This window comes from Nelusetta ayraudi, unplaced genomic scaffold, assembly GCF_046127955.1.
Source record: "Nelusetta ayraudi isolate G7.1 ecotype Tasmania unplaced genomic scaffold, CSIRO-AGI_Nayr_v1 ptg000132l, whole genome shotgun sequence".
NCBI classification, from domain to species: domain Eukaryota; kingdom Metazoa; phylum Chordata; class Actinopteri; order Tetraodontiformes; family Monacanthidae; genus Nelusetta; species Nelusetta ayraudi.
In genome coordinates, this window is record NW_027466182.1 from 267,794 (window position 1) to 281,599 (window position 13,806).

The following is a 13,806-nucleotide window of genomic DNA, read 5'->3' on the forward strand; positions in this document are numbered from 1 at the left end:
CAGTTCCATGACAGAGCACTTACCACTGCGTGCAAGTGTGCTCAGGAAATTGTGTCTAGAATCAAAGTCCTCAAAACACCAAAACAGTCAATGTTGGCAGTCAAATATTACAAAAAAAACAACAACTCTTATTAATAAATGGTTTAAAACACATGTAAATATATTCACTAGTTCCTCCAGTGTCCTTCAGCAAACATGCACACGCCTCAGGGCACATTAGGCACAATTGGGACGACACCCAAGTGGCAAAAGCCCACACACACACACACACACACCTTCAGTCTTGCAATTAGGCAGGTGGCTGCGTGGAATACCAAACGGTGTCAACGTGAGGTCGCAGACACACTCCGGCGAGGCCTGACAGCAGGTCTAATGACGGAGATGAAGTCTGATGAAAGAGTCTATATTTGTCTCCGAGTCTGCCTATGTCTGCATTGATCAGGCAGCGCGCGGCTCGATGTGCGTCTCCGGCCTTCTCTCTTTCCGCCCGTCGGTTTCCTCCCACCTTCCTGTGGCTTCTCCTCTTCCCTGCTTTTCCTAAAGCTCTTCGATATCAGCGGCTGATAAATAGTCGCTCAGACGGAGGGCGGAGAAGGAATGCGAACCTTTTTATTTGTTTGTTTTCGACTCTGCACAGTCCTAAATGCACAATGCTGATCATTTATCCAATTCTGACGTTGACTGAATCGAAACCCACGAGTGGTTGACTGACACTCTGGGCAGTAGCGGTGGAACTACTGTCAGTTCACCGCTGTGATTGAATGCCTCCTCTGCTCTGTACACACTGGTCCCTCAGAATAATCCCTGAATTAATTGCTCTGCTCTTTTGCAGTTCGACGGATGAGCAGTTTCGCTGGAACGCCCAAGGTAAAAACACACACGCACACATGGGAACGCATGTTATTACACACGTAACAATTGGTTTTGTGTGTCTTTCCGTCTTCGTTAAATGGAAACCTTCTTCGCTCTGACAAGGGGCTTCTTGGTTGCGCATCTGCGCCGCGCCTTAAATCCAGGGATTATTATTAATATTTATTTAAATTTTTTTTTCTTCAGACAAAGCCTGCTTTTAATTTGTGTCACCAGTGACACAGCAGGGAAATCGTCTGTCGAGAAACATTTGGAAACCCACTAATGTATGGGCAGACGTGCTTGTTCGCTCTGCCTGATATGATTTGGAGATGAGTGTAAACGCAGAGATACACCGAGACATATTAAAACAACAATGGGTTATTGCTCAGACCAAGACTATTTTAAATTTCAGAGTATTTCAGTGCGTGTCCTGCAGCGCCGAACCCTAATTTTGAGTACTTTTCTGCATCTGAGTGTCTTAAATCTCTGAAATTTATGCCAGGCCATCGAGCCCAAGGCTGGGATTCTATAACCTTGAAATTTCTCTTTGCCTTTCCAGCGGACGGACAAAAGGACATTGAAGACGAGTTGACCACCGGCTTGGAGCTGGTGGATTCCTGCATCCGCTCCCTCCAGGAATCGGGAATACTGGACAGCGGAGAACGTGAGTGAACTCGCGGCGTTCCATTTCACCGCATTCAAAACGAATCATTTCCATCTTTCTTTCATTCTTTCAACTGCCCTCCCCAACTGTGATAATAGTTTCTTTAAAGCACACATTGAAACAAAATGAAGAGCACGTGCCACAAAGCCTGTTTCAGCGAAGATACTGCAAGGCATAAATCTATATCGAAAGTATTCAGAAAACCCAGACAATTAGGGAGCGCGCTGGTAAATATTTTAGGAGCGGAGAGAAAATACTCTTAAAAGCCCAATTAGGCCGTTCCCTGCCTCAGAGGAGAGTGGCTGTTAAAACAGCAGGTTCGCTTTTTTTCCCCCGTTAATTCGTGTCAACGGAGTAGCACCCGGCGAGGAATACCAATGCGGAACGTGTTTGCAAGGTCATAGCACACTTGGATTATTAGCGGCACTCGTTAATTTGTGTCTGCGTGGGGGGGGAGAAGCTACGAAAATTGTTCTTAAAGAAGTGAACATCGGCGACGTCACGGAAATAAAGTGCAGCTGCGGTCACGCGGAGGTGCGAGAGCATTTCAAAGGACTCGATGTGATCTAATGACTTTACGGGTGCTTAAATATCTCATTGCCCTTACGCGAAAAGCAGGCGGCAGTCGAGGGAAACGACACGTGACCGGGGCCGAGTAATGACAGTGCGGAGTTTTCTGCTGGTTTTTCATCCTGCAGGCTTCAAACCATGATAAACGCCCTCACACCGAGGGGCTGGGTGGGCGGTTGCGGCGGGGGTTGGCCCTCATTTGACGCCTTGCTTAACGCCCTTGGCATTTTCTTCGCATGTCATTGGCTTTGGATCACTGCATCCCCATTTCGCTTATTGTCTGCTGACCTTTTTGTTTTGTTTTTTTTTTACAGTTAGTGTGTCGCCGCGACGGATGGCATTTTACGAATTTGCGTCTCTCGCCCCGTCTTGAAGGCTCGCGAGCCTGCTCACCGCCATCTGTCATGTCCCGCGCAGTTCGGGTGCGCTAATGCCTTAAAACTCGCCAGCAAATTTTTAGCGTTTTAGCAAACAGAAGGCTATTTGCTTATCACTTTGCATTACAAAAGGTAGACAAGACTACAAGTGCCAATTGGGATCTCAGGCAAGTTGATTCTTTTCTCATTTCGTACGCATGTTTTTTGCAACACTCGAGACGCTTTCTTTGTGCGTCTCCTGCTTACAGTCTCGAGCGGTTGCAGCCACCTACTGGCTCTTTCGCGGAAAAACACACGTCGGCCTCGCCAGGAAATCGACTGGTCTGTCTGTTCTGTCGAGGCGTGTCCAAGGTGCTTGAGCCCGCAAGACCCAGGAAGTCACGCCGCCTTTTATCTCCATGACCTCATTGTCGAGGCTGGTAGGAGACAATGTACCACATCAACCGGCTCATCTTGCGAGCGTCCCTGCTGGGAACCGAAACGCATTGAAGTTCCTCTGTACTGCTGCCTCACAGAAGATGTCAGAAGAGTGTGATGCAGAAGCCTGGCTCCTCGCTGGAGGAAATTCTCTCTCTCTTTTTTTTTTTTTCCTTGGGAGCTCCACGAGTGCGTCACTCGCGCTCAGGGATTTGCAGAGCAAGGAAAGAGTGCCTGTGTCTTGGGAGAGGACGTGGAGAGTCAAGAACGTGTTTGGCAGCGTCGTCCTTCACACCTTGTCTGCTCGCAGAGTGCTGCCTCTTAAAACCTTTTGCTCCTCTGGGCTCTGAATTGAATGGAGTGCCACCCATTGGGACAAGTGGTGAAAACGCCAACAACAAAAATATTCAAATATAATCTTAAATCAAGTCTAAAATTGCTGCTTTACTGCGCCATTTACTCAAAAAGGTGGTGCAGAAATGGCGGGCACACCAGAGCAACCCAAACGGAGCAGTGCGTTAACGAGTCCAGCAGGGGGCACCGGACTGGATGTGCACCCCGGAACGAGGGTCACAGCAACATAGTTTGTCGGACCAGAAGATTGGCGACACATAAAACTGAGCGGGAGATGAACTTCGTCGCTCGCTGCCGTTTCGCCAAACACTGAGCGGCGCTTAATAATTCATAAAAAGTAAAGAAGGAACCGGGGTGAGTGAGTGAGTGTGTGGGTGGGTGAGTGAGGGGAGGGTTAGGGGAGAAAAAAAAAGGTCTTTGTGAAGGCGAGAAGGAGTAGCGGCAGCGGCAGCGGAGGAGTTGATCTCATTTCATAATGCAGAGACTTGCAAGGATTCTGGGGATAAAGAGAGAGAGAGAGAGAGTGTGCGCGCGCGCGCGAAAGAGTGAGAGTGAGCAACCAAATAGATATGGGAGCGGAATGATCAGGGTGCCTTTATTATTGATGGTGAGAAAGAAAGAACGATGTCAGCGAGCTCGGGGGAAGACATTTACTGTCGAGTTTATTTGAACGGCTTCACGGCAGTCAGACAGACAGGTAGTCAGACAGACAGACGTCCCAATTCTGTTTTACAAAGCGCGCGCTCCGAATGGCAAACATGTCTATTTGACGACGGCGGGTGAGCAGTTCAGCTCTCACACAGGAAGCCGAAAAAAAAAACCCTCGGCGTCGTGGCCGTCAGAACCGGCTCGCGAAGCCAGCTTAATATCGAGGCCGGCTCTGCTGCTTTTTGGCGCCACGGCTGCTCTGTTTGGATTTCGTTGTGTGCTGTGCTAATATTATAATTTGCGCTAAAAAAAAAAAAAAAAGAAAAAAGAAAAAAAATGGCGCCGTCAGCGCGCGAGGTGAATTGGGATTCATTCGCGCGTTTCAAAAAAAAAGAAAAGAAAAGAAAAGGCAAAAATAAATAAATAAATAAATAACGTCTAAAAAAAAGTTCGCCTTTTCGGTTTCGTCGACGTCGACAAATCACGTCACGAGGTATTTTCCCAACTTTTTTAAAATTCTCTTTTCTTCCTCCTCTTCTTCCCATCCTTTTCATTTCCCTCCTCCTCCCATTCTCTCTGCGTTCCTCTGTTTCTCTTCCCCTCTGCTAATAAATTATGCATGCCGTCTCCAACTCGCCGAGTGCTGCGCTGCTGCTGCTGCTGCACTATCTGCTCTAAATTGCTTCCCTCTCTCCCTCTCTCTCCCCGATTTCACTCCTTGCCTCTCAATCTTTACTCTTCATGCCCCTCTCTCCCTCTCTCTCTCTCTCTCTCTCTCTCCCTCTCCCTCTCCCTCTCTCTCTCTCTCTGTCTCTCTCTCTCTCCCTCTCCCCCTCCCCCCCTTCCCTCTTCGCTCTCACCCAACTAACCAACCCACCAACCAACCAACCACCGGTGCCTTCCCTCCCGTCTCCCGTCTCCGTCGGTAGGACCGGCTTTCCTTTCCCAGAGTTCCTTGCAGCTCAACTCCACCCCAGAGGCTTCGCTCCAGTACTCTGCCAGCTACCATAGCAACCAGACCCTCGCCCGTAGCGACAGCATCTCGGCAGCGGCGACTCCCCAGCGCAGCGGCCAGGTCGGAGGAGCCGTGCACTGCTACAACCAGGTAGGAAGCCAACTCTCTGCTCTTCTCCGCGCCGCCGGTAATGAGGAGGACGTGGGTGTCAGTCGGTGATGTCTGTGGGCAAAATGCGAGGGGGGGGGAGCGAACTGAACGTCGAATGAACCTTTCAAAGGATTGAAATATTGGACACTGGCAGAAGTTTTGGCTCACCTGAAGAGTTTTGTTACAGTTGGAAAAATACCGTGTACTTTTTTTTTTTTTACTGCAGCCAGTAGCATACAGACTGTTTAGAATCAGTATTTTGAAAAGACCTGTGCTGGTCCTTTACTCTTTTTGCAAACGACGATGCTCATTCCCGCTGCCCTCGTTTTTTATCATGAATATCTCATTCGAGTCTCTGCAGCTACATTTTTGTGTCGGCTCTCAATGTGGGTTGTGAGATTTCTATGTTTGTATCTCTGTGTGTGTACGTACGTGTATAGAGAGACTGCTCTTCGTTAGAATAAGCTTAGCTCGTTCTATATTGGTCCATTGAAGGTGAAGCAAATTAACTGAAACAGTTTGAAACGGGCTGGGATGGTCACAGCCCAAAATGAGGAGGCTGATTAAAGGCACGCTGAGATGTCACATCAGGTGACTGTTTATTAGGAACCCGGTGATTGAAGTTAGATATTAATTGATGCAGGGGCCCCAGCGGCGTGCTGATGACTTTGGATGCTCGCAGTTTTTGCCCATTTTTTTGCACCCCTGTCACATCGGTAGGCACGCGTGCACGCACGGCGCGCGCACGTGTGCAGATACTGGCACTGTTGAAAAAAAAAAAATAAAAAACACGCCCACGCACGAGCCGACCCAAGTGAGCAGCTGCAGTTATTCATTACAATTTATCCCCAGTGTCTTTGGCTAATGGACGGAGTGAAAGTAAGATGAAATGTTCGATGTCAGTGATTAAAAATTAGTCTCTTTTTTCTTTTTCTGTTTTAGTAGCAGGCTTGTGGGGAATTTTTGCGAGAACTTGCACATCTTTAGATTAAAGTTGAGTCTTGTTGCTGCGTAGATTTTTATTCAAATTGTGCACAGCTGCAGTGGGAAGAGAAAGGACAAGTTGTTTGCAGACAAAAACTCCATCCAGTTTAGAGCCTGTTTTAGTGAGAGCCACCATCTCTGTCTCTCTCTTTTTTCTTTTTTTTTTCTTTTTTTTTTAAATAAATAATAGATAAGGAAAAAGGCAGGGACAAAAAAATGTAGCACAGGCTGGCACATATCGATGGGTCGGAGCAGAAGTCTTTCTCCTCCTCGTCTTGAACTTAATGACGTTGCTTTTGCAGTTTTTCCGTCCCCTTTCCCTTCATCACGTCTTCTCCCCCTGTCCTCTCTGCTCAGCATCTCCCTTCTATAGAAGCACAAGGGTGCGTGCGTGCTTGTGTTGTGCGTTTGCGCGCATCCCTCCGACTCTGATGTTTTGGGTCTTGTCAGTGTAATGGGGCCAGTGGTTGTCAGCGGGGCTCGTCGCTTGGCGAATAACTCCAACGCCGGGCCCAGGGAGCGGCTGCGCAGCGCGGAGGCGAGGGCTATTTCGCGTGCGTGGGGTGGCGGTGGCGAGTAGTAGGGATGCGCCGAGAGCTGGCGGGCAAGCATGCGCGTGTGTGTTTGGGATGGTGGGGGGTGGCGGTTGAAAGGTGCGTTTGAAGTTTGCCCGAGCGACCGTGATGGAGAACGGTCCGGCGTGTTGCTGCGTATTTATAACCCTGAGAGGCCCCGGCTTTAATAATGCATGGCTACACGGCACCTCAAACATCCCAGTCTTCCAACTTGGAGGAGAGGAGGAAGAAGTAGGAGGAGGAGGCCAGGCCAGGCCAGGCGAGGCCAGGCGGTGCGGCTCCGAGCACGCGAAGGCCCTCCAGCCCTTCATTATCTCATCGAGTGCGAGTCATCGATACTCTTCATTTGTCCACCTGGTGGCGGGATCCTTATCGAAGCTCACTTTTTCATGTCAATGGCCGTCGCCAGCGAGACACAGTCGAGTTAAATAAACAATTAGCGGCGATCTCCAGCTCACTTTTTGTGTCCTGATTGCTTCGCAATCTCGCGGAGATCACACGGGGGACTCGCTCGGCAGATTTTTAATGGTTTCACAGCGTCCTGGGTAACGGCTCGCGTCTTGATTTAAGACGTCTCCTGGGTCGTTTATAGACACTTTAATAATCTCCTCTCTCTCTCTCTCGCTCTCGCTCTCTCCAATAATCTTTTGTACATGAACAAATAGACTAAGTGACGCCGGTGCATTAATCACTCGGCAGACGTCTTTATTTCAGGGGTGAAATCTGATGGCACTTGATCGCGAAATTGAGTTGAGCAGTTACGAGGAGGGAAGAAGGTTCTTTGTATCTTCATTACCGCACGTTATTTATGCCCCGCGTATAATTCTGAGAGTGGCCAATTATGGCTGCACGGGTCTAAATATTAGAGCAGTCTGCGGTGGAGATAACGGCTTAGAGTCAGTTTTTTTTAATTTATTTATTTATTTAAAAATGGGGATTACGCTGAGAGGCGTCACTCAAACTGTAATACTTTGCTCAACAGGCGTTGTTTGCAGTGCCTTGATTTTTATTTATTTTTTTTCGCATCTTGAGAAAGAGAGAAAACTGCAAAATAAGTGTTGTGGCATCACAGACATTCAGATCGGTGCGAGCGCTTCCCTTTTCTACGCTTGCGCCGCCGCCAAACAGACAGTCGGCGTTGCGCCTTTGCCTCGCGCCGTCAACAACTCCGAATGTTGGGCCGGCCTGTCCAAATTTTGCGACTCTGCCTTCGTCCTAAGGCGACCTCGAGTGCAGGGGAAGCTGCGTGACGTATAGAATATGGGATGTGTTAAATATGCGGCCCACACACTCAGAGTAAAAAGCGTAGGAGTTGGAAGTCATCGACAGCTGCTGTCGTGCTGGAAGTTGAGTTGAGGACACAAGTTGCTGCCGCCGGCTATGATGACGACCACGGGGGTTCCAATTGACCGTGAATACAAAAAAAGTACTATTATCTTGCAGCGTTGGCTGATTTAAAATCCCCATTAAAAGCCCCATCAGTTGAATAATGGGTTAAAAAAATGTTATAGTAGCGCTGTCAGTCGATTAATTGCATTAGTGTCCTGAGTTAACTCACAATTAATTTCAAATTAAGTGCAAATTTTTTACCCTGCTCTATATGTAACTTCACAAGATATTTATTGTGACAGTAATAGTAACAGTAATAATTTCTTTGAGGAAATGTTTCTGTTTTTATTTTGATTGGATTACATACTTACATACTGTCCAAAAAAAACCCCCTCAAACTTTGAGGTGTTCTCAAGCCAATGCTCCGAACCATTCAGCTTTACAAATTGAACAATTCCTTTTTACTTGCATGAAGGATTGGCCATTTCACTGTGTGTGTGTGTGTGTGTGTGTGTGTGTGTGTGTGTGTGTGTGTGTGTGTGTGTGTGTGTGTGTTTCATCTGTCTCGCACTCTGATACTGACACATGTAACGTACACAAATATGATTGCATTTGTCAATTGCGGTGTTTTATTTTGAAAATTGCTTTTATTTTGAAAACTAACCAGATTCTCTTGTGTTTCTGAGTGACTTCCTGTCATATATATATATATATATATTTATATGAAAAGTCACCTTGCTTGCATAAAATGGAAACTGATTGAGAAAAGAAATGTCTGTGATTATTTCTATAATGTTGATAGAAAAAGAAAGAAAACCAAATCAGAAGACATAATTCGCTCTATTGTGCATTTCAACCGATTTCCCTTCCTGCCTTCTTTCAGTTGGTCTCATTTTGGACCCTGCATTGATATTTTTTTGTGACAGAGAGGGCGCTAATCCACTCAGCTCAGGTTGTGTGTCTGCGCGTGCTGCTATATTTATCTGAGGGGCGGATGGTCGGTCGGTGGAGGTGGTGGTGGTGGTGGGGGGGAGGGGATTGCCGAGCAGGCTCCTCTCACTGCAGGTATTTATCTGAGAACTGTACAAACAGCATTTTCTGTGTGTGTGTGTGTGTGTGTGTGTGTGTGTGTGTGTGTGTGTGTGTGTGTGTGAGAACTGTAGCTGACGGTTGGACCAGATGTTTGTGGCCTTTTCCTCCTTTTTTTTTTTTTCCTCTCCCACGTGCGCGCTCACCCCTTCCCCTTTTCGCGTTGCCGCGCTACATTCAAAGTTCTGGAGTCTCCATGCATGGGAAGCGACCGCTATTTTAAGATCTCCCGCCGAGCGTGGGAAGAGGGACCGACCGTCTCTTCAGCGATTACAAAGGTGGTGGCGTGCTGAGTCTGCGTGATGCGTCGCTGTCCGACCGTGCAGCCATGATGCATTCGAAGTCCGCTGTGCGGCTCCTGCAGCGGCATCTGTAGCAGCTAGCTTGCAGGGGGAGCGCTGGCGTATACGGTACGACTGTCCCTGGAGACCGAGGTGAATGTATTAAAAAAAATCAAGCGGCTCTCGTGCGCCAGGCCCCCCTTGGCTTTGTGTAGGTGTGAGATTGCATCGCGTCACGGTCGAAGGAACCCGAACAGTGAATTTGAAGATCTCCTATTTGGCAGACTTCTTCTTTTTTCTGACAATCACATCCATCTGCAGCCTGTTATTGCCCAGAAAGTAGAAAAGACCACACTTGGTCCTTTTCCTCTATAACAGGCATGGGCAAACAACGGCCCGCGGGCCACATCCGGCCCGCTTCGTGTCTCTGTCCGGCCCGCGTGAAGCCAGCTGAAACTTATCGTAGCACGATAGCGATAGCGCGCTCCGGCCCCTCCCCCCACGCTCTCTCGGTCAACGGAAAAATGCCGGGACGTTTTAGCGCAGTTTCCAACCAGCACCTCTTCTCTTCACTCTCAGCTCCCACCTCTGAAAATGGGCCCTTTGTGATGTCACATGAGGCACAGAGGATAGCGACCACTGCCACGGCCAATTTTGTTGGCTTCCACCCTTTCAGACCACTTTGCCTCTGCCGCCAAGCTTTGTTAGAGAGAGAGAGAAACTTTTTTGTGTTTTTTTTTTTTAATGGGCTCAATCTGTTATTTTCTTGTGCCTTGTACCTTTCTTTGGTAAATTCTGGGAGTCTGGGATGAAAGATCATCAGCGTCTAAAAAAACCAGGCCTTCAAAATGCAGGAGAAAAAAAAACAAACATCCGTTTTGCCCACAGAGTATTGATAACCTGTAAGAGTGTTGCAGCTGACATTTCCATCCAATTAGCCGTCCGCCTGCGCTCGTATTTAACTTGACCGTGAGCGGTGGACGGCAGGGCGCGAATGCGCGCGCGGCCCTGCGGTTTCGCCCTCTGCTTTTCCTGCGAGGAGGTGTTTAAATGAGCCGTTGTGACAAATGATTTGAGTCAGCCGGGCTCCCCCGGACTCTGTGGTTTTTTTTCCCCGCCTCTGCCAGTCCGTTCGAATCGCCCTCCTCTTCCTCCGCCGGGATTTCATTACGGGCCGCTCCGCTTTGTTCATTCAAGGAGTCCTCAGAGGTCTTGGCAGAAACTCGGTGTGAATGAGAGTTCCTGACGACAGCCACTACTACTGTATTCTTTTTCAAGTCTTCTGCTTCCCCCCGCCCCCTCTAACGCCCTTTTCTTCTCCTCTTCGCTCCCTACGACCTCCCTCCTTCCTGGTTTCGCCGGGTCCTCCTCCTCCTCCACCTCCAGGTGGCGTCGAGCCGCGCGGCCCAGCAGCAGCAGCAGCAGTCGCAAAGTGGGTCGGGGTCAGGTAAGAAGACGCCACCTCTGTCGCTCTTCCTTTTCCCTCTCACGTTCTCCCCCTGCGGAGACGCCTCTCCTCCCCTCCTGCATGGTAAATTGATCTGGCGTGGCACGATGCGCTCCGGATACACAGACCTGACATTTGGAGACGCTGACAGACGTGCATGAGAATTGGAATAAAAACCTCGGGACTAGTGGAATATTTTTAGAGCCTCGCAGCGTGCATTATGTCTCCACGTGTTTGGCTCCTTCATTAATTATAAACACTTACCTCCTCAACTTCGCCCAAGACCCTGCGGTTTAGAGGGAAGGACGTGGAATTGGCAATGGGACATACAGTTTGCCTGACAAAGGTGGTTTATGAAATATGAAGATCAATGGAAACAGGATGTATGGAAGAAACCAAAGCTTAGAAATGGATGTTCAGCTTAAGAATGATTATGTAATCGAACCTTATATTTTTATTCATGCAAAGAGAAGGCAGAGGTTCCCCTTTATGTGATTGTGGGAATATTACTTGATAAATGTATTGATCAGGGACTAATAAGCCAATGAGGGCTCGGCACCAATCATTGTGTTTGCCACTTAAATAAACTGATCACTCAATCCAGTCAATCAACCAATCAATCATATAGCTCCACGCACGGTGCAGTGAAATTTTGTGTCAAACTATTTCGAGACGGAGCCACGACGACGACGCGAGACTCATCTTCCCCTCGCGCCTATTTTCACTCGGAGCAAAATCTGTTTTCTCGACGCCGCAGTTCTGAGGGTTTGCTGGGAAAAGCCGTGCGAGGGGAGCGGCCCGGTAGAGATTCTGATCAAGATCAAAAACAACTTCAGCTCGCGCTCAAGGAAGAGTGCGCCTTCTTATCAAAGGCGCCCGCACTTTGCAAGCACCCCATCAGCAGTGTTTTCCAACGGCGGCGCTGCGGGTCTGGAGGCTGAGAAGAAGAACTCGCAGGGAATGAGAAAAGTCCACTCTCGCTTTGCTTGTTTTTCGCCCGCTCCACTTTCACAAGAGTGCGTGCCGTTCTGGAAATCACGGGTTCGCGACACCCACCTGCAGTCGAGTGTTTATCAACCCTTTTAACAATGACGCACCGCTTCCGGCTAGCAGGAAGCTGAAACTGCAAATTAGATGCTTGTTGGGATTACTCCATATCAGTAATCCAACTACTGATCACTGAGTACTTCTTTTAAAAAAGTAATCTGATTACCTCTTTAACTACTTTGTTTCATAAGTAATCAATGACTAAATACTTTAGTTAAGAAAGATAGAAATAAATAGATAGATAAAAAAAGATAAACTAGCAATTTCCTGTGCACAATGTTCAACAAACCACAATATTCTTTCATTTAGACGAGATGAACTCAAAATAATGTTTGTATTTCCAGCTATCAAACACAATCTTTTTTTTTGTTTTTTTTTCTTCGCTGCCTGCTTCCTTGTTTTGGTGCCTCGTCGCATATCAATGACTTTGCACACACGGCTTCATCATCAATCTGCGACATTGTCATTACTTGATAAAGTAATTATGATCTAATTACCAGTCTTGCCAGAGTCATCCCGTTACATTACTCTGTTACTAGAAAGTAGTTTAATTACAGGAGTGGATTACTTGGTTACTAGATTACACTGACTGGAGAGCTGCGAAGGTTTTTTGGATGAACGCTCATGAGAATAACACACGGCTCATCTGTTCAACCCGAACCGTTGACGTATATTTGAGATATTTTCTATTTCTTTTGGAGAGCACAGTCAATTGCTGACCTGGTTCCAGTCTAATCTCAGCCTCGGCGGTCCCAGTGGAGAGTGTCGGACAGTTGCTATGACAGACGGCAACACCTCCACCGGCTCCCACTCCCCTTGTAGCAACCCACAAGGGGGTTCTTCTGGTGCTCCCACCAGAACGAGGCTCGTAGCTCGTCTGCTGTGATGAGACAATTTTCTTGCTTTTTTTTTTTTTTTTTTTTTCATTTGACCTCGCATGACCCAGACATGTAGCCCGCCCAAGTATGACACCCCCCCCCCCCACACACACACACACACACACACACACACACACACACACACACACACACCTCCGTTCACTCTGCTCCTTCTCTCACCCGCCAGGCTCCCCGGGGATCTTCTACTCCAGCTCCACCTTGCCCAGCCAGCGCGTCAGCTCGCCGCTTTCCAGCGGCGGAGGCTCGGCCTCGGGCTCCCCCAGCAAGCTCCAGCGCCTGGGCTCCATCTCGGACGCGCCGGCGTTCGCCACCACCCAGCGCCTGCCCTCGTCCTCCTCCCCCAGCAAACAGAACCCGGCCAACCGGCTGGCAAAGTCGTACAGGTGAGTGAGGGAGGGGGGCGGCGTTGAAAGTATTGATTTTTAACAGCGGGCAACTGGCAGATTGGCTGCCACACTTCCGTCAGCTGTGGCTACACGTGTAGCTTACCACCACCAGTGTGAATGCGGTGTGAATGACTAATGGGCTCAATGTGAAGCGCGTTTGGTGCCTTGAAAAGCTCCTCCGCCGTCGTCTCCAGACTAAATTGCGTCACCGCTCGTTTCTGTCTCGCAGCACCACCGTTGCCGTGACGACCGCGGGAGGGGGCGGCTCCCCGCTGAGGGTCACTTCTCCGCCCAACTCCTCGGCGGCCGGGGGAGGGGCCAGCTCGTCGTCGTCCCCTCTTCACCAGGTACTCAGACTTCTGTCAAACCCTTTTTCTCCTCCTGTGCGTCGACATCGTTTTTACAGATTTGATTTTTATGTCGTCCGTTCCGGCGCAACGTCACAAAGACTGCACGCAGGTGCTATTATCCCTGATGGTAATGCTCTGCGTTAGCGTCAGCCGTAATAGAAAGCCGGCTAGTCCGCCCAGATACGGTATTGCAGAGTTATGGAATTGATTCAAGGCAAGGAGCGGGGCGTCGCAGTGACGACTCGGCTCATTTTTCCCACTCTGTCAGACCTTTAATCATGACGGAGGGCGGCGTGGTGCAGATGTGCAGCGATTACAGATTGAGCTGTATCCCCAAACAAAAAAATCTATATGAGTCAGTTTATGTAATCTTTTTATTTTATTTTATGAGTAGCAGCTGCCATACTTCCACGATATACCATGAAAGAATAT

General features: G+C 48.6%; 1 protein-coding gene across 7 annotated transcripts in view; it reads left to right on the plus strand.

Moving 5' to 3' along the window:
* ctnnd2a (catenin (cadherin-associated protein), delta 2a) overlaps window positions 1-13,806 on the plus strand; it is a 234,538-nt gene that overhangs the window by 104,640 nt on the left and 116,092 nt on the right. For all 7 annotated transcript variants that reach the window (XM_076051063.1, XM_076051069.1, XM_076051062.1 and 4 more), the window contains 6 exons: window positions 833-867; window positions 1,412-1,516; window positions 4,812-4,987; window positions 10,632-10,692; window positions 12,805-13,021; window positions 13,254-13,371. In XM_076051063.1, coding sequence (XP_075907178.1) covers window positions 833-867; window positions 1,412-1,516; window positions 4,812-4,987; window positions 10,632-10,692; window positions 12,805-13,021; window positions 13,254-13,371 — 712 coding nt within the window. The remainder of the gene's footprint in view (window positions 1-832; window positions 868-1,411; window positions 1,517-4,811; window positions 4,988-10,631; window positions 10,693-12,804; window positions 13,022-13,253; window positions 13,372-13,806) is intronic.